This window comes from Terrapene carolina, unplaced genomic scaffold (genome assembly GCF_002925995.2).
Source record: "Terrapene carolina triunguis isolate 2854851 unplaced genomic scaffold, T_m_triunguis-2.0 Scaffold89, whole genome shotgun sequence".
Classification (NCBI taxonomy): Eukaryota; Metazoa; Chordata; order Testudines; family Emydidae; genus Terrapene; species Terrapene triunguis.
Window position 1 is genome coordinate 20,576,655 of NW_020664440.1, and position 20,058 is coordinate 20,596,712.

At 52.2% G+C, this 20,058-nt stretch overlaps 1 protein-coding gene across 2 annotated transcripts in view; it reads right to left on the bottom strand.

The window, feature by feature from the left end:
* Window positions 1-20,058, bottom strand: part of PLXNA1 (plexin A1) — a 265,426-nt gene that overhangs the window by 67,058 nt on the left and 178,310 nt on the right. For both annotated transcript variants that reach the window (XM_026650270.2, XM_026650272.2), the window contains exons 11-12: window positions 6,646-6,742; window positions 6,089-6,279 (exon numbers count right to left, since the gene is read on the bottom strand). In XM_026650270.2, coding sequence (XP_026506055.1) covers window positions 6,089-6,279; window positions 6,646-6,742 — 288 coding nt within the window. The remainder of the gene's footprint in view (window positions 1-6,088; window positions 6,280-6,645; window positions 6,743-20,058) is intronic.

Sequence of the window (20,058 nt, forward strand, 5' to 3'; positions counted from 1 at the left end):
TGCCATGTCTGATGCATTCAGCGTGAAAGGCGGGAGCCCAGATTCCTCAGTCACTCACTCAGTCCCTGAGGAAACCCCCCAAAGACCGGGCCCATGTGTAGAAAGCAGCCAGCCTGTGGGTGCAGTGAGCCCCCTCCTCAGCAGAGGGCTGAGCAGCACGAAGGGGAATGTTAAGGGCCCAGATTTCAACATGCTCAGCATGCCCAGTTGGGACCAAAGCCCCTTATTTAAGTGCCAAACGGGAGCTGAGCTCTTTGGGATCTCTGGCCCCAGCTGTGGGTGCAGACTCCTTTTGAGAATCCTGGCTTCACCGGTTACCCCTCTGCCCCGAGAGGAGTTCTAGTCTAGGCTGGGGTATTTTTAAAGCTTCCCAGAACAGCACCGAGATATGTGCTCTTCCTCTGGATTCGCACAGTGGAGTCATCTGTACCAAAGATGTTTGATAAGCGGATCCCCGTTAGCCACAGCTGGGTTTCCCATACAGAACATCCCCATCTCTCCCACCTACCCAGCTGAGCCAACACCCCAGCAGCCTGTCAGTGCGCAGCCCCACCGGTGAATAGCTTGGCCTGAGGGTTAGGAGGCCTTGTTACAAGCCCGTCCCTTGGGAGCCCCCAGCTCAGTCAGGAATCCAGGCTGTTCTAGAAGCTGTAGGAGCACATTCTGTTCTGGTGAGAGGGAAGCAGAGAAAGCGCCAATCCACTGGCCTGCACGATTGCTGCTCCCACCAGGCAGAACAGGCAGGGGAGAGCCCACTTCCTGCACACAGAGTCCTGGCCCGGACGGCAGAAGTGCAGGCAGTAGCAGCTGGGTTGGCTGCCATTTAAAGCAAACAGCCCTCGTGGCTTTAAAAGCACTTTCAGGTCTAGGACACTGCAGTGTTCCACCTTCCAGACACTTGGGAAATTCATTCCTTGACCTCTCTGGAATCACAGGGCTGTCCCCCTTTGCAATTTTAGGCAAAACTAGAGATCCTGAAATGACAGGCTGACGGGGCAAGTGACGGGGCAAGTGACAGGCAAGCTTCTTCCTAACATAGCTCTGCCAAGGCACCTCGCTTCTCACCTGCAGCGCTCCCAGTATTTCACTCCTGGCTCCCATTCCCTTCTCAGTGTGTCACTCCATCCTGACCTACAGCAGCCCGCTACCCCAGCAGCCCCTGGGGCCCACCCACAACATGTCCCCTCCTGCTGCCACTGAAGCCAATGGGAATTCGGCCACTCGCTTAGAGGCAGCAGGATAGGGCCCATGTGAGGTCACGTGAGATCAGGGCATGCATCTCTTCATATGCAGAACTGGCTTCAGATAGCTCAAAATAAGGTGACAGCTGGTCTCCTGGATGGCAGACATACCATGAGGAGAGCAGAACTGGGGTTATTTCAGTCCTAAAGTGACTCCCAGGCAAATAGCAATCTACATAATACAATTCCAGGAACTCACTGTGTGTCTCACTCTGAAACCTAAAATCTCTGTTGAGTCAGTGTGAAGCGATGGATACAGCTACAATCATGGTTGAGAGCTCTTTCTGTTCAATCATCCCTGGGATGCATGGTCTGCTACCATCCAGTTTTTAAGTTCTCAGCCACTTTGGGCTTTTTTACACGCATGACTTTATGAATTACGCCCACGTAACAGCAGGACTTTTAGCTACTAGTACATAATCAACACGTTGGCCCTTCCAGCACCTACTAATCCAAGGAGCTCACTACCCTTTAAAGACAGTAACAAAGCTTCCTAACCCGCTTAGGAAGCCGGTCACTATCATTAGTGGCATTTTACACATGGGGAAACTGAGGCACACCGAGGTCTCAGAACATTTTCAGACGTGTCTGCTAATTCTGGATGACTCACTTATTGGGGCCCCAACATGGGACAACTTGGGCTTCATTTGCAGGCGTTGTGTGCACCTGCTGCTCCCACTGACTTCAACCGGAGTGACAGGAGCACAACACTTCCTGAAAATCAGGCCCTAGTTGTCTCAAGCTGGGCACCCAAACACAGGGGCCATTTTTGAAAATGATGGCCAAGTGGCTCGCCGGCAAAGCCAACGTGACTCCCAGTCCTGTGACTTCTGAGTTCTCATGCTTGGGCGTCTCAGCACCAGACTGGCCTTGTATGATTCAGTTACCAGGTCACCTTATAATAGAGCTGCCAGGCCTTGAAGAGCCCATCCCTAGAGGGCTATGCTGGGATTCTCCCTGGCTACCACACCCAAGAAGAAGGGGCTCGACTGGAGAGCTCTCAGCACATTAGCCTGAGCTGGTGGGAAGAGAACTCCTGATGGACGGATGATGAGGTGCATTTCCAGGTCAGGATTTACACAGTGTGTGTGTTTTAGCTAATGAGGAAGGTAGGCAACAGGGAGCAAGGCATGTTTCAACACCCAATGCCCAGAAATGCTCCTTCTCCTATCACTCCGTGCCCCGCTCCCAAGATCATTAAAACTGAGTAGATCTTAAACTCCTCATAGACTTCATAGTCTTTACATTGTTTGTTTTTCCTTCCTGCACATCCTGCCCAGCCTGAGGCAGTGAAGCTAGGTGGGCCTGTTACCTTTTGTAGGCCAAACCCAGCCCTAATGCAAGCTGGTGCATCTCCTGATGACTTCAACAGGAAATGCGCCTGCTTTGGCACTTGATGAATTTGGTCCCCTCTGTCTAACCCGTATCACTCTGTTTTTAGCCAGTTCCAATGTCAGGATCTTAGGTACTAGCCCAAGGCTGTAAGGCTGGGGTATCCAATGCCGCAGAGAGCAGCCCCTGCTCTCCCCATCCCCCTAAGCAAACTTTCATTGATGTTCATTAATCATACAAATCTTTCTATTGATATTACATTATATAAAAATTCTTTCTTTAAAATCCCTGATGATTTGGGCAGAAACTACTTGACTAAATCTTCTGAGTCCCCTTCTGTCACCGGGAGAGAACAGCTGTGAGGAAGGGACTAAACTTGTCCAGGAGATTGTGGGATTTCTCTGTGGGGGTCTAGGTCTCTCCCATTGCGGGTCCTTGAAGAACAGAGCGGTTATTTACTGGAAGGGCTACTGGTTCCTACAAACATGACATTGCACGAGGTCTCACTGGGGAGATTACTGTCCGCTTCTATATGAGGAGAAATTAATAAGATTGGGACTTTTCAGCTTGGAAAAGAGATGACTAAGGGGGGATATGATTGAGGTCTATAAAATCATGACTGGTGTGGAGAAAGTAAATAAGGAAGTGTTATTTACTCCTTCTCATAACACAAGAACTAGGGGTCACCAAATGAAATTAATAGGCAGCAGGTTTAGAACAAACAAAGGGAAGTATTTCTTCACACAACGCACAGTCAACCTGTGGAACTCTGCCAGAGGATGTTGTGAAGGCCAAGACTATAACAGGGTTCAAGAAAGAACTAGATAAATTCATGGAGGATAGATAGCCAGGATGGGCAGGGATGGTGTCCCTAGCCTCTGTTTGCCAGAAGCTGGAATGGGCAACAGGAAATGGATCGCCTGATGATTACCTATTCTGTTCATTCCCTCTGGGGCACCTGGCATTGGCCACTGTCAGAAGACAGGATACTGGGCTAGATGGACCTTTGGTCTGACCCAGGATGGCCATTCTTATGTTCTTATGACTGCTTTAATGCTAGCAGACATTTTGGAAGAGCCATTAAACCTTATGCTTCAGGGTTTAAGCCAATCTCTCTTTTCTGGAGGCTAAGAAGTTTCTTGCACCTTCCTCTGAAGCATCTCGTGCTGGGCACGGCTGGAGACAGGACACTGGACCAGATGGCCCCCGGCTCACAGCCAGCATGGCAATTCCTATGTGATTTAAACCTTGGCAACAAGGGGTGATAAGAAAACACTCCTATACCTAGAACACGGGAGTCGGATGGACCCTTTCGTGGGTCATGCACACAGTATGGAACAGTGTGTCTTGTGCTTAGAAGTGAGGATGGCATCAGAAGCCCTCCTGCCAAATCCATAGCTAACTCGCTGCAGGACCTTGTCACTTCCCTGTCCGGTGCCTCAGTTTCCTCCTCTGTAAAAGAGGGATAACGGTCCTTACCCCCTTCCATAAAGTGATTGCAGCTGCAGTCCCTGGGTGGAAGGTGATGGGCCAATCCAGCTCCCAGAACAGAATGTCTCTCAGGCTCTGCGGCTCAGCCCATCTCTGCTATAGGATGGCTCAATGCTCTTAATCACTAGTATTTTTTATCATTAATTTGAAACAAAATCCCAGTGGATGGGTGACAAGCAGGCATTGTCGGGGCAGGGTTCCCACCCACTGCTGTGAATGGCAAGCATGTGCCTGCAATGGAATTACACTTCTCAGCAGGGCCAGTGCAATAGTCACCTCAGTGCCAATAACCAGCCCGAGCTGAGTGACTTTGGGGAACAGGAGAGGCACGACTCTCATTTCCAGCCTTCATCTGATAGGACACTGAAACCCAAATAGATTAGATACTGTGCTGAGACTCCGGTAATTAACACCGTCAAGGCCTGCCTGGCCCGGAATCCGTGGGTAAATAGAACACATCAAATAGAATTACCCACCAATCCCTCCTAATGCACTTGGAGCCTGGCCCAACAGACATGTTAACATTAATATACACAATCTTATTAACTGAAGGTCATAAAAGCTGTCACAGACCAGAGATGATGAACTACCACTGCCCAGGGGGCAGGGAAGAGGGGGGAAAGAACCCAGACCCACGGCTTGCCTGGGATTCCACACCAGGATCTAAGGAAACCTAGGAATATGTGAGGAAGGTCGGAGCCTCTGGGCGTGAAAGCACCGAGAGAGAGGCTATTACTGCAAAACCGGGAAGAGAGAATAATAAACAAACAACCCATGATACCAAGGCCACGTTTACACTACAGGGACCATAGTGGCATAGCTACATGCCAGCAGCACGCTGGAATGTAGTACCGCCTGCACCGACGGAAGGGGGTTTTCCGTCGCTGTATGAACACCACCTCCCCAAGCAACAGTAGCTACATCAACAGGAGCATTCGTCCACTGACCCAGCTTTCTCTGCCTCGGGGGTAAGGACAGCATCACTTAGCGGCTTTTTCACACCCTGGAGCCACACAGCTATGTCAACCTCCGTTTCAGGCGCAGCCCAGGCCTAAGAGCCTGCCATCTGAGGATCTCAAAGCACTAACTAATTATGCGGAATCATGATCACCATTTTACAGAGCAGGGGAACTGAGGCACAGAGCCAGGGTGTGACTTTGCCCAAGATCACACACAAGTCAGTGCCGGAGCCAGGAACAGAAGCCCGGAGTCCTGGCTCCCAGCCCCTTGCGCTAATCCACTAAACTGCACTTCCCCCTCTGTACAGAAAGATGTGACATCCCCACCCCCATCGCATGGGAAGGCATGCGCCCCATGGGTGTCAAGGGATCAGCTGCAACAGGTGAGACAGGGAATTCAGGCTTAATGTGTCAGAACAAATGAGGGTAGAGTGACGTGAGAGAGCCGGGGAGATCCCAGACAGGAGAGCAACTAGTGTTGCTGGGAATTCCGCATGGCCAAGGGCACGCATCACCAGAGCAGGCAGGGAGCCAGGGGAACGTGCTCACCGGGGCCAAGCAGGAGAGAGAGACAATAGAGATGAAAGTGTATATAACTAACTAGGAGAGAGAGGGACTCTGCCTCTGTGCCACCCTCCCCATGTCCCTAGCCCTGCACTCTGCCAGCTCTGGTCTCCTTGACACTCCCTTTGCCTCCACCCCATTTCTCAAGCCACCCCTTGCACCGGTACATCTGCCCTGTGCCTCGCAGCCTCCCTCTCCAAACGCTGAGAAACGCTGTCTGAACAACTGCTCCCTGGAAGATCTTCCCTGCCCGATAGCTACTAGCTCCGTATCTCCCACTCCCTGCTCAGCCATGCTCCTGTATGCTACCCATCTCCTTTAGACTCTAAACTCTTCAGGGGAGGAAGCTGGGCTCCTTAATTATCTGTACAGGCACGTGCACACCAATGGCACTCAATACGCTAGTCCACCACAGCCATGGCCAGTGCTGAACTGCCCCCTGCAGTGTATTCTCCAGCACTGCATTCAGCATGTGTGCGCACACACCCATCCCAGACATACCTTGATGATCTTGGGGTCTGTACAGCGGCTGTTGCCGTTGCTGGCGTGCATCCAGCTGCTCTCGTAGGCCGGGCAGTGCTGCCGCAGGGTGCACCTCTTCTCCGTCACGCACCAGCCACACTCGAAGCGCGGATCTGCCTTGAGGCAGAGGCCACAGCTTTCACGCAGGGCCGAGCACTTGTACAGGTGAGCTGCAAGGGAAGGCAGCGGGGTGTCAGGTCAACCACATCCATTGGTGTTTTTTATGACGAGGGCACCTGCCCACCAGGACCCGGGCAGAGACCCACTGGCTTATTTCGCACGGGCCAGCCAAATGTCTGGGAACTGCTAACACCTTGGGATCTGCGCTGACCAGATGGCCTGGAGTGCGGTGCTCCGCAGAGGACATGTTTCTGGAACAAGCGCATCTTGCTTAAGGGACTGGCTGGCTCAGGGGGCTGGGAATGGGTATGAAGGGCTTCCCCTCTAGGGCCCGGCTCTAATCAAGCCCCAGCTAGAGGCTGATGGCTGGGAGGCTCGCAAGCGGGCTGTGCAGACAGATCATGTCCCCTGCTTACCCTGGATGTTCTGGGGGTTGTCGATGACAAAGTTTCCATTCCACACCACAGACAGGTTCACGGGCAGGTCGCTGATGTCATTCCCTTCGTAGAAATACTGCAAGGGGAGACACAAGAAAGCAGAGCCCCTTCGTCAGCGGGGGGAGGGAAGCCAGACGTGCCCTGATGGATGAAGAGAGGCCCAGGAATCTCCCCGCTAATGCACTATTCCCTAGTGGGAGCACGGAGAAGGAAAGAGACTTGGCTCAGACGATCCCGGCCAGCAGGGATGGGTCTGGCACCGCAGGTGCCTTTGTGCCACAGCGACTGGCGGCTGATGGACAGGCAGAGAGTGCTCCCGCCCACAGGCCTCGACTAGCAAAGAAAGAAATGTCATGCAAACCACGGGTTTCAAACCAGCAACAAGCCCCATTAACCAAAGAGATCCCACAGCCAGCCGGAAACTGTCCCTGCCGGGGAGCAATAAACAGAAAACCCCCAGCACACCTGCGCCCCCAGCAGCTAGAAGAGGGGCTGGGGCGACGCTGGGGGGGCTTTGCTACATGCTAAGGGGGCACGGGGGCAGGAGTGGACAGGAGATGGGGGAGCATGGAGCCGCCTGGGGACACTGAGCTCATAGGCACCTTGCAGCCAGAGCCCATTCCAGCGGGGCCATGCTGTACTGGGTTTGCTTGACGTGGGCACGCGGCGAGACCCATTCCCTACTAACACTGCCCTTCTCTAGCACCTCCCCGCTGAGGAGCAGCACAACCATTACCCCGGCATGCCCCACCCTCGCCCCAGGGATGGGGGAGGGGAGCTGCTTTCAATGGCACTGTGCCCTACCGCAGCTGCTTCTCCCTCAGGGGGCTTTGGACACTACCATATGCCTCTCCTTGCTGCTGTGGAAGGAGCTGAAGGCCAGGACTACTAGCCCCATCCCACAGGTGCAGCGCTGACGCACAGCGATGGGGGGAGGGGAGGCTAATGCACAGCCTCACAGATCTGGGGGAATCTGATACGTTCTCATCACAGTCAGAGACTCCTAGCACCGACTGGGCAACTTCCCGTTCCCTGTGGCTCTGCCAACGTACCTCAGTCTTAAGCAAAGACACCCACTGCTATTCCAGTCATGACCCCCCCACTGCTCTGCCAATGTTCCACCAGGCTGCCTCTCAGCATCCACTGCCATTCGGATCTCCTGATCCTCCCAGCTCTGCTGACACCCTTCGCTCCTAACCTGCAGTCCCCACTCCCTGCTATTGCAGGCCTGGGCCTCTCGATGCTCTAACAACCCACCGCAATCCGGATTCAAAACCATCTCTGTGATGCGGGCAAGCATGCATTAGGGACTAGGGCAAGGTAAACCCGGGAGCACAGAGAGACGACGTGTCTCTCTCTGGGAAGGGTCGGGATGGACCCTGCTATCTGCAGCAGCTCACAAAACGAATCTGTAAGATAGTCTTCACCAGAGCAGCACCGGCACCTGCAGCCCAGAAACGGGGCCATTCTGGGAACAACATGGGGGGGAACTGCTTCGATTAATTATCCCTCAGTCCTCATGATACACAGGCTCAGTCTGTGGCCAGAGTAAGGAGCGTTTTCCCCTGGCGGCCTGTTTAAATGGAACGATTGTGCTGCCCACACCTTGGCAGAGATTGGAGCTGTCTTTCTGCCCTCTGCAGAGCACAAGTGATGCTGGATTCTACCTTCAGTGGAGCACAACTCCACCCCCCACGCCCCCCATGCCTGGATTGCAAAGCCCAAGGAACTCAAGCCAAGCTCAAGCTCTGGGGAGGTAAGCAGGGGGCAGTTCAAAGACACAGAAAGTAGAGATTAGAGCTCCAGCAAACTGCTCACCCTGCCCCTGGGTCTCCTCCCCACCAACACTGTCTACCTTGCTTCTAACCTGAGCCAAACTCCTGGCAGCCCCATCAGCAGTCCCTACACAGCCCCTGCACGCAGGCGGAGGATTAATCGATAGGGAGACAGGAAGGCAGTCGGAACCTTCCCTGACAGCTAACGACCTCCTCTGGCGAGAGATTCTCCGCTCCTCTCTGGAGAAAATGACAGGCGTGTCAGGAGAGATTAAATGAATGATTCATGGGTTGCTGGAGTTTGTTGGGAGCCACATACACGGCCGCGTTGGCGCTCTTTGGCTCAGACCCCACCCCCAACCCTTGCCAGTTACTCTGCTGCCCAGCTTCACAGACTGGGCGTGATAACGGCGGTAGCAGGGTAAGTGGCAGCATTGCCCCCTGGCCCACCCCTTCCTTCAACACCAGTTCTGTGCTTGGCTCAGAGGAAACTGAAGTGATTCATTCCCCCTTGCAGCCCTCAGATGGGACCGAACAGATACCAGTACCAGGGGGAGGGGCTGTCTCCTGCCAGGGAGCCAGTAACACCTCTGCATCCCCTTGCCTGAGCTAAATTAATCACCACGTTGTATTAGATATGGAACTTTTCATGGAAGAATCACCAAGCTCGCTACAAATGGGGAAACTGAGGCAGAGAGCAAGAGCGAGGTAGGAGGAGGTGAGTCACCTGAGTTCATACAGTGAGTCGGTGGCAGAGCTGGGAATAAAACCCAGGAGTCCTGAGTACCAATCCTGTGCTCCAGCCACTAGGATCCTGCCCCCTCTGTGTGAAGCAGCAGCAGTGGGCTGAACTGCACTGCTTGGGTGGCAGCGGCATGAGTCCAGCGGTGACAGACCAAACCTGGCTCCGTGCAGACAGGAGTCATCCTCCCTTAGGGCTGGGTATACTGGAGACTCTGCCAGAGTCGAGGAGTTAGTGGGACTCACGCTAGCCTTCAGGGCCAGGCGCCATGGGGTCACACAATAGCTGGGTGCACAGATAAGGCAGAGGGCACATACCTGCCTTTTGACAGATGTGTAAGCTTGTACCTCAAACTATACATGCACACCGGGCAAGGTCAGACTCTTCAGTGGTAAACGGACTGGTTCCTGTGCTGCTTACTGAGCAGGGGAACTTCCAGGAGACCTGGAAATCCTGCATCCCGCCCGCCCCTCCATGGATACTAAAGACCCCAGAGCACCTCCTATCAGAGATGGATTTCACCCTGCAGTCCGTAGCCATTAGTTCCCCAGTGCAATGTTGCTGGGCACCGGTTGGCCATTGCCCTTCCTCCCAGAGGTGGCTGCATTTCAGCGGTGCTGCATGTACGCCTGTCTGTACAGGTGCACTTTGGGAACTTTTTGGGAGGGAAGGTGCTAAGGGAATAAGATACTAGTAGCCTGTCTACACACCCGAGCACAGTCAAGGGGGTTAGGACTTAGAACGGAACATATGGAGAGAAATCGGGCAAGGGGACATTTTTCGTGCTCACATCAGACTGCCCTATTCTGTGTCAGTGCACATCCTGGATAAGCTGCCTCTTGGCGCTCGGGCTGGTGACAGCTACTGCAGCAGCCCCCCACTAGCTAGCAAGGGGGCAAATTCCTTGGCCTTTCTGGGTGGGACCAAGAGCACATGTGGGCAGGCCAGTAACTGTTACCTGGGCTGTGCTGGCCCCCGCTAGAGGCCTGCACAGGGAAAGGCATGCCTGGTAGTTCAATGACGGTAGCACGGGGTGATCTCAGTGCCAGTGTTTGATCCCTGATCAGTGTAAAATCAGAGGGACATCTGGGCTCTGTGCCCTACATTCATGGGGGTAGGCAGGAGGAATGGCTACTCCCCATGACTTCTCTCTGCCTGGGCCAGAGACCAGATTACACCCTGGCCCTGGCCCTGCCCCATTACTGGTGCACCCAGAAGAGATGGGGGGCTTCCCCTCCTCTGAACCTCTGCACTGTGGTTATTGGGATGTCTCGCCTTTAACCCAGCTGGCGGGCTGAGAAGCTCCCCCAGTGCTCCTCTGGGGATTGGCCAAGAGGGAGCACCTCAGCGGAAACCAACTGCCCCACAAAGCCAGAAAGCCCTGCAGGCCCACCCCTTCCCTCCTTCCCACATGGCGGCTCAGGGCAGGAGATGCGCCAGCCCCACTACAGGGCTCTGCTTTACTGGGGCCATTCGCCTCATCCCCAGGCTCCCAAAAGCTGGAAGGGGAGGTGCCCACAGGCAGCAGTGCGTTGCTGAGCAAGAGGCAGAAGGATGGCCCAGGAGATGGAGCAAAACAACTCTGCTCCAAAGCCAAGGCAGCAGCAGGAGATGACACATGAAGCAGTACTTGGGGTCATTCTGATCTCATTGTACAACCTGCCCCACCAGCCTTGGGTATCCCACACCCGGGCTGCACCACAGGTTACAATCCATGCATGGCGCTCCCCCCTCCCCCCACTAGTGAAATGCAGCCACCTCCAGGGTGGAATGCAGCTGCTGCTTGCTCAGTGGTGCAAGGCAGTTTATGACAGGAAGTGAAGAAGAATGACACATCCAATTGAAAACCACCACTGGGCTATTCATTATCCTAACCACCAAGAGCTCTATTTTCCAGCTCAGCTGAAAGCTTCAGCGGAATAGCACTGCCACCATCAACACCCTAGTGACTCATGGCTCCAGCACAGACTCACGCTCAGCTGAGCCAGCACCAGCACTACATGAGGTGTTCCTTGGCGGTCTCCCATCCAACCCTCCTTGGCACATCATAGCCAATGAAGGCCTTTCACGTCTGAGCTCCGCAGGCCTTCCCCATTGGTCCCAGGATGACAGAGCAGAAGGGGGTAGGAATTCAGATCTTGGCAGGTGTATCCTCCCTTCTGTCCTACCTCCACCTCAACAGGTGGGCAGAGCCTGAAGGACCCCCTATGAGGGACAAGCTACATTAACGAGTGGAGACCGTCAGTCGGCAGCCTTGGGAAGTGGGAGTTGGGGGAGGGGCAACGGAGAGGATTTAGCTGTGACGAGCAGCATGGCAGCCTAAGTGAAATTGGCATTTTCAATTTGTACTCTGACATGTCTCATTTGGGGCTCCGGCATCTCGGGAAGGCATCCAGCCTGCAGCTGTCCGAAACACTTATTTGCATCTCTCTGCCCCAGCTCCTTTTGGAAATGAGTTCCTTCTGGGTGGGGGTGAGAGGAGAAGAGAGATGATTAACCCTTCATGCGCCAGCCCTGGAGACAGCAACAGGCACATGTGGGAGGCTGGGAGGGGACAGACCCAACAGACTGCACATCTGCCTCTGGAAGAACAGGCCTCCCCACTCAGCTCTGAGACTCCTGGAGCGACGGCACATGGCCCGGGCAAGGAAGGGTGCACTGGAAGGGCGGCACTGTCTGAGCAGAGCAAAGTGCACGGTGAAATGGGAAGAAATGGCAGGAAGGGTCTCCGAGCTGCACACACTGCCAGCCCTCGCTCTGCCAAATGCATGAATGAGCATGGCCAATGGTGACAGTTCTGCCCTGGTTCTGAAGTTCACTTCAGTCATGTATGACCTTCGCTACTGAGATGAGCTAAAGCCATGCAACTCAGATGCCAATTACAAACACCCCCGGCCCTACAGGAGGTTTGGAGCCAGGGCTTCAGTTCAGCCCTTCATGTAGACGGGAACAGTTGCCTTGAGGTTCAGCTTTCGAGTCCTTTGGAAGGTCAGGAGCATTCACATCAAACCCATCTCTAATTTCTAACACACAGTGTGATGAATCGGGAATCTGTCTGTACAGTCTATGAATTGTAGGATTATGAGTCCTCTGTGTCCATGTCAGGCAAACTCCATTCTGAATGAGCCGCCTTTTGCCTTGTCCCTGATCTGTTTGCCTCCAAGCTGGGGTGAGGGTCCAAAGGCTGGTGGCAATCGAAGAACAGAGGCTAGCTAAGTACCCAGTCCTTTGAAATCTATTCACAGAAGACAGAAGATTGGTCCCTGGTTTAGGAGGGGAGGAGGTCACCTTGGCAACAAAGTCACCCAAAGGGATTTCTGCTCATGTAGGGAAGCTGCCCTGATGCAGAAGGGCTAAAGGTTTTAAAAAGGCAGAGGCTGGTCTGTTTGGGGGCCATTTTCTCCAGTCCATAAGGGAGAGGCCATTCACCATGTAAGAGCTGCGTGAGGTTGGGACATCCTGCCTGCCTGCTCCGAGATGGTCCCCCAACGGCTCACAAGGAAGGGTAAGATAGGAAGCGAGGGCCGTTGCGGGTTCAGCTGTGCATTGTTTTGTACGATCTGCACTCTCCTGTGCTTTACATGATTAAGGATAGAGGAGCGTCAGGCAGTTAGACTGAACAAGTGTATGTGTAGTGGCTGCTTCACAACTGCAGTGTGCCCCTGGAGCTGAAACTGGAAACCAGACGCTTCACACCTTTGGGGTGGAGTTCTGGGACAGGGTGTGTTTGAGTAAACGGGGAATCTGAAGTGTCAACATTGCTGGACAGAGGGTTCCAACATTCAGAGGGGGCTGCCACATAGATGGTCTGCACCCTGAGAGGGTGTCTAGAGACCCCAAGTTTGGGGCAGTGGCTGGACTCCATTCAGGCTCCAGGAGTTTGAAACATCCCAGGGACCCAGAGTGGCAGAGGCTTGGATTCCCCTCCCAGTGTGTGGACAGGAAGAGGGCTCATGACATGCAGTACAACTTGAAGTATCCCATAGTGCCCTGCCAGCATCGCTGAAATGCAGCCCCTTCTGGAATGGAGAGGGGCGGCCCCCGGCAAACACCTCAACCTTTTAGTCTAGCGCTCAGTGAAAAGGGCTGTGGAATCATTAACGTCCCCCAGAGCAGACAGCATCTGGGTTAAGGTCTTGTCTTAAATACACATGCAGCAAACTGCATGGAATGCAATCTACAGCACCTGCTGAGGTCCACAAGCCACCACTGCCAGGGTCCTCATCTGGGGTCCAGGAGTGGGTGTTTCTTCCCAATCCCAAAGCCAGGGACCATGTAAGCCAAGAGACTGACTCCCAGTTCCCTGCACTTCCATCCAGATAGTCCCGCCTCCCAAACACAGAGATCACGGAGCACACGGCTTCAGGCCCCTTCCTCAAGCACAAAGCTCACTTAGCAAGCGAATGCTGAGCGGGCCAGAATCCAGAGACTCTGACAACAAAGTGCTACAGCAGGTGTGAGGGCACCTCTCCTTGATTCCACAGCACCCCTGCTACGTTCCACTGTTGGCATTAGGCCTGGCCACCCCCAGCAGGGCAGCCAGCAGTGCACAGCACGGGAAACACACTGCTCTGTTCAGAAATGGACCTTAGCTATTCCTGCAAGTGGGAAGATAAGAGCTGGCAGCCCCGGCTGGTTGTTTCAATGGTCACTTAGCTGGGGAGCCCAGCAGCTCCCGTTGCAGGGAGGGTGACAGAGGGCTGTGAATTATTAAACCCTGTTGTCCAAGATGTTCTTACATGAGCTCTCATCTCTTTCAGCCACTCCAGGGAGCCCCCTGGGAAAACAAGTGCTCTTTCCTTTGGGCTCAGCTTCTCCTGGGCCAACTTGGCAGTTGCCCGTCTCTCCATGACTCAACCGGAGGGAGGCCAAGCCAGCCTTTTGGTCTTTCCAGAACTGCTGCGAGCGTCTCCTTGAATGTTACATATAGGACGGGAGCCCAACACGTATCCTGAAACCCAGCAGGGGAAGCCAGGGAAAGTGGGTGTGTAGGAGAAGTGGTGGGGAAAGCAGCCAGCGAATCTTCTCCCAGGCCAGGAGTCTGACACCACAGGCTAGTGTTACACAAGCACAGCCAAAACCTCCCTCCTGCTTACACCCGGCTTCTTCTTTTTACACCCTTACCCATCTTAGGAGCTGGAAAATCTCTTCTCATTCCTTCCAGGGTCTGCCCTCTTTGGGGTTGACCTACATTAACAATTTAATCAGGGCAACGGGCTAGATGCGAGCTCACAGGCCAGTTACGGCTCTGGTATCCATGATTCTAGGGTTCCCCTCCCCGCCAAAAAACAACCCCCAACCATGTTCTCAGGGATGGAGCTGCAACTGATTGCAGCTCTTTGCCTTTGTGTATAAATCACTTCCGTGTTTGTGCACCAGGGTCAGTGCCAATGTCAGCAGAGCTCTAGGGACAATCCAACAGGTCTGAACAGATACTGTTGTGACAGATATTTCAATACTACAGTGACAGGCACCAGAGAAATCCTCTAGCTAGAATAGGGCCTTGTTCTCCATTGCATTGCATCATCACTTAGGCCTGTGCAAAGTGAATGTACAACATGCCCATTTTGATCAGGTATTGCATATGTAAAGGACATGAGGTAATAGGCAGGGGAGAATCAGGCCCTGGGTTTGGAGCTATCAGATAGGAGGTTCACTGCTGTTAAAGGTGAATGGAAACTTCTTCTTTTTTTTAAATTAATGCAACATCTGAATCAGATGGCAGATGCCATCTCCCATAAGGTAAACTGAATGGCTTTTTATCCCCCAGTGTCGAAGATCAGGACTCCGAGCTGTTTTCTCCTACAATAGTTGATGGCATCACTAACACCTACGGCAGAGCAAGGAAGCTGCTGCATTCCATACTCCGATTTACCGGTCGTGACTGTTACAAGGGAAACAGATTCCTGACCTGGGGACTTGGCAGTTAAGGAAAGAGGTGGCTGATTTCCAATGGTTGTCGAAGCTACACAGATGGGTTCTGTGCATGTTCTGGAATCCCAAACAGTGTTTGTATTTCAATGTAAAGATGTTATTAAATAACAAGGACACTCACACGTCCATAGCGGTAAGACTCTGCACTTTAAAAGACTACACAAAGTAACTGGTTAACTCCCCCAGCCCCACCCCGGGAGGCAGGTAAGTGCATTCTTATCATCTGCCTGTTTCAGATGAGTGACTGAAGTGCAGACAGGGGAAGTGACTTGGCCCAGATCAGTGTCAGTGCCAAGCCTGGGACTGTGGTGTTCCTGGGTCCCAGGCCCATGCCCAGACCACTATGCCATGCTGCCTCCAGTTCCCCTTTAACCTGTGCTCCCTCTGCTGGGCTGAGTGAATAACTGATGCCGAAGGGCAGGTCAGATTGTTCAGTGAGTTATTACGTGTCACTTAACCCAAAGATTCCCAAACCACAGCCACAGAGAGCCAGCTGGTCACATGGTGCAGGCTCCTCCTGGTTTTTAGCTATTAAACTGCGTTAAAAGAAATTAAACACCCATTAAACACTTTGCTAGGATTAAGTGCCCAGTTAATCAATGGCTATAGTTGCCAACAGGCTGTTCTGTGATGGCGGGGAATAGGAAGGACGGCACAATTTGGGCAATGGTGGGGACGTGCCTAGCAGACAGTCTTCCTATGAAGCTATGCTTTGCCTGTGAAAAAGCTTAAGAACCCCTCGTTTAATCAGACAGTCCTTTGAGGACACAAGCAGCACGGGCACACTGCAGGAGGAGCCATAAAGAAGGGAAATTTGCTGCCTGGGGACAAAAATAGGAACTGCAGCCTGAGTAGCAAACTATACCCCCACCTCCCCACCCCATGAGCATTTCTCTTGCATCATGCCACTTTCAGCACATGCATCATCACGGGACACAGGACTAAGGAGATACATATCAGACAGACACGTACACAAACTCTCCCCCTGCTCCAGACAGGCTGGCAGAATAATAGTATTCAGCACATGTATAGTGCACTTGATACCTGGGAGGTAGGTCAGCATTATCCCCATTTCACAGATTAGAAAGGAGGGGAAGGGGCGTGCTCAATGTCACACAGTGACTCAGCAGCAGAGTCAGGAGTTCCCTGGTCCCAATCCCTTGATCTCACATTTGGTGTATCAGAGCAGAACAGCCTCCCTGGAAGATAGAGCACGGAGATAACTCCAGTGGAGCCTCGCTAGGAATGCTGGATTCATTGATGCCACAGCCTGCCCACTCCTCTTCACTTTGTACCTGATTGCTCCCTGCAGTGTATCCAGTCCAGCTAGAAATCACTCAAGCGAGAGCTCCCACCATCTCTCTCAAGACTCATCCTAATCCTATCTCACTGACTTTCCTGATTGTCAGCCTACAATTTCCTTTGGTTAATTTCATCTCAATCCTGATAGCTATAGCATCTCGTACCATCCTAACCCATTTCTCTCAGTCACAAGCACCTGTGGGTCTGTACGGTCCACAGTATTGGGACAGGGATATGACCTTTCACCTCTAGCGCAAGTGTGTGAATCTAGCCCCAGAGAGCAGTGACAAAGTCATTACACCCACTCTTCCCCCCGACTCCCAGCCTCAATGTGCCCCATCTCTGTCCCTCTGGCTGATCTTGGACTGGGGTTGATGGGCCCCAAGGGGAGCTGGAATCTGTCCTCTTTGGGGAGAAAGATTTGTTGGCAAAGTGGGGCCTTCGAAGAGGAACCCCATAGAATTCAGTTTCCCAGCATCCAACATCGGGACACAGGAAATCTATGCACAAGAATCTCTTTAGCCATCTGCTCTGAGCTGCTCCTCCAAATTCCATTTGCCCCCATTCATACAAACCAAAACCACCACGCTCCCACCCCAGCAAGAATGCAGGAGCCTGTCCAGGCTCCTCAGAGGCATGTGATGCAAGACCTATTCAGAGCAGCACTTGCAAGAAGGGAGCTGGGCCGCTCAGCTTTTCTCCCAGAACTGTACATTTTATTGGCATGGTATATCTACCTACCATAAGCTCAGTGCACACACACTCAGAGTTCCCTCTCATAGACACACGCACACAGACTCTCACACGTTCTCTCCTCACTCTCATGTGTGTGCTCCCCTTGATTGCATTTTTGTAGGAACGGTACAGTTGCAGCTGTGTCCTATTTTTCTGTAGTTGATGACCTCAACTTCTTCCCCGCACTATGGGGACGGCTGTAATGTACGTCGTGTCTCGCTGGGGCTCAACTGCAATTCATCATTATTTTATCTGCTGGAATTTAATTGGATCCTATCAAACTCTCCTGATACTCCCTTTTCCCTTTAAACACTGCTGCAGGAAAGATAAATGTAGGCGCTGCTCGGAGAGCACGCCTGGTTTTTTCCAACATTTCTGGGGTTGTAGGATCCAATCCTATTTCACTCTCGGTGGCTGGTTAATTAGAGATACATACACTGTAGGTGTGCAGCACTCATCACAGGGCATGTATGTATGATTTATGTTCCCCTATAAATATACTCCAGGCCCAGTAAAATACCGTCACAAACACCATGAGCCTTGGCAGTAATGCTTGGGCTTTGATTTTACAACACCTCTCTCTCTTTTACCATTCTCCTCTCCCCGCATCTTATTCAAGTTCCTTCCCTCAGGTTCATCCGGTCGAGAAACCTGAGTTCAGCATGAACAGGGCCCAGAATATTATCAACAATAATCTGGAGACCCTCGGAATTAGGTCTGATCAAAGCACATGCCAAATGTTTGCTCAAATCCACTTGAGGCCTTCTGACATCTGGCTTAGTATTAGCCATGGAAATGATGCGAGATCCCACCCACTCATCTACCCAGCCCCCAGTACTTGCAGCACCATGGCACCGTAAGTAGCCCGGCATCTCGTTCAACACAGGAGGAAGTGCTGCTAGTGTTTGGAGTCAGGACTCTATTTCTGGTTCTGCTAATGGTTCGCTCTGCAGCCTTGGGCAAATCCAGTAATCTCTCTGTGCCTCAGTTTACCCACCCGTACACGGGGACAATACTGCCTACCTCCCAAGTGTTGGGAGGCTTACTTAGGGTTTGCAAGTAATTTGAGCGCTAGAGCCATGCATAGGTAGAATACAAACCAATCAGCTCACCAAGAGTATTTACATTTGGGATCCCTCTTAATTTAAGAGAAACCGTACAAGAATTCATAGAATCATAGACTTTAAGGTCAGAAGGGACCATTATGATCATCTAGTCTGACCTCCTGCACAACGCACGCTACAGAATCTCACCCACTCACTCCTGTATCAAACCTGTGTCTGAGCCATGAAGTCCTCAAATCATGGTTTAAAGACTTCAAGGTGCAGAGAATCCTCCAGCTAGTGACCCATGCCTCACGCTGCAGAGGAAGGCGAAAAACCCCCAGGGCCTCTGCCAATCTGCCCTGGAGGAAAATTCCTTCCCGACCCCAAATATGGCAATTAGCTAAACTCTGAGCATGTGGGCAAGACTCACCAGCCAGACACCCAGGAAAGAATTATCTGTAGTAACTCAGATCCCACCCCATCTAACATCCCATCACAAGTCATAGGGCATATTTACCGCGAATACTCAAAGATCAATTAATTGCTAAAACTAAGCTATCCCATCATACCATCCCCTCCATAAGCTTATCAAGCTTAGTCTTGAAGCCAGATATGTCTTTTGCCCCCACTACTCCCCTTGGAAGGCTGTTCCAGAACTTCACTCCTCTGATGGTTAGAAACCTTCGTCTAATTTCAAGTCTAAACTTCCTGATGGCCAGTTTATATCCATTTGTTCTTGTGTCCACATTGGTACACAGCTTAAATAATTCCTCTCCCTCCCTGGTATTTATTCCTCTGATATATTTATAGAGAACAATCATATCTCCCCTCAGCCTTCTTTTGGTTAGGCTAAATAAGCCAAGCTCTTTGAGTCTCCTTTCATAAAACAGTTTTTCCATTCCTCGAATCATCCTAGTAGCCCTTCTCTGTACCTGTTCCAGTTCCTAACAAACAAACCCAGTAAGTATCAGCCTGGCTCCCCTCGTCGCACTGGGACATGGGAAGAGCGTTCTCCAATCACAGGCCACTTTGCCACCGGGATAAAAAGGAAAGGGGGGAACTCGCCGTTCCGTTCGTTTTCCAAAGAGGCAGTTATGCTGGCGGATGCCTCTCCACACCAGGAACACCATGCTGTAAGGGACGGAGTTCAAAGATCCCGCGGCTGGAAGCCAGAGATAAGATGCATGAAGGATGAGTGACTCTTCAGCTGTGAGTGAGGGGGGAACTGAAGAGAATGGCCCAAAAGGGCTTTCCACAGTTGACACAGCTGCTCACCACCAAGCGTGGCTTTTGTTAAAGGGAAAGGGAAATAGCTTAGAGCTACATTTCCCCTCAAAGTGCCCAGACTACAAACCCAAGTCTGAGCAGAAAGGAGAGCCGGCGTTTATTCTTATTTTACAATGTAAATGGACAGAACGTTTCTAGGGCCTCAGTGACTGACATTTCACCTTGGAAAGGAACATTCTCAGGAGAAAAAACTTGGGCCAAATCCATTCCTGGTGTAACTCCTTTAACCCATATCGGCTACACCAGAAATTTGGCCCCATATAATTAAAAACAACTCTTCCCTGTGTTACTAGCAATGCCTCAGATTATGATAAACGATGCTGCTTTCCACCAGTGTGGCTGTTTACTGTTTGCAGCCGCTGGACCAGTGACACTGACTCTGTTATACGGCTGGCAGGTGGGCAATAGGGGGCAGAGGTAAGGGCTTGGGAGAACAGGATGGTTTACCTACACACATGTAAGAGTCTGTGTCAACTGTTTCAGAGTAGCAGCCGTGTTAGTCTGTATCCGCAAAAAGAACAGGAGTACTTGTGGCACCTTAGAGACTAACAAATTTATTTGAGCATAAGCT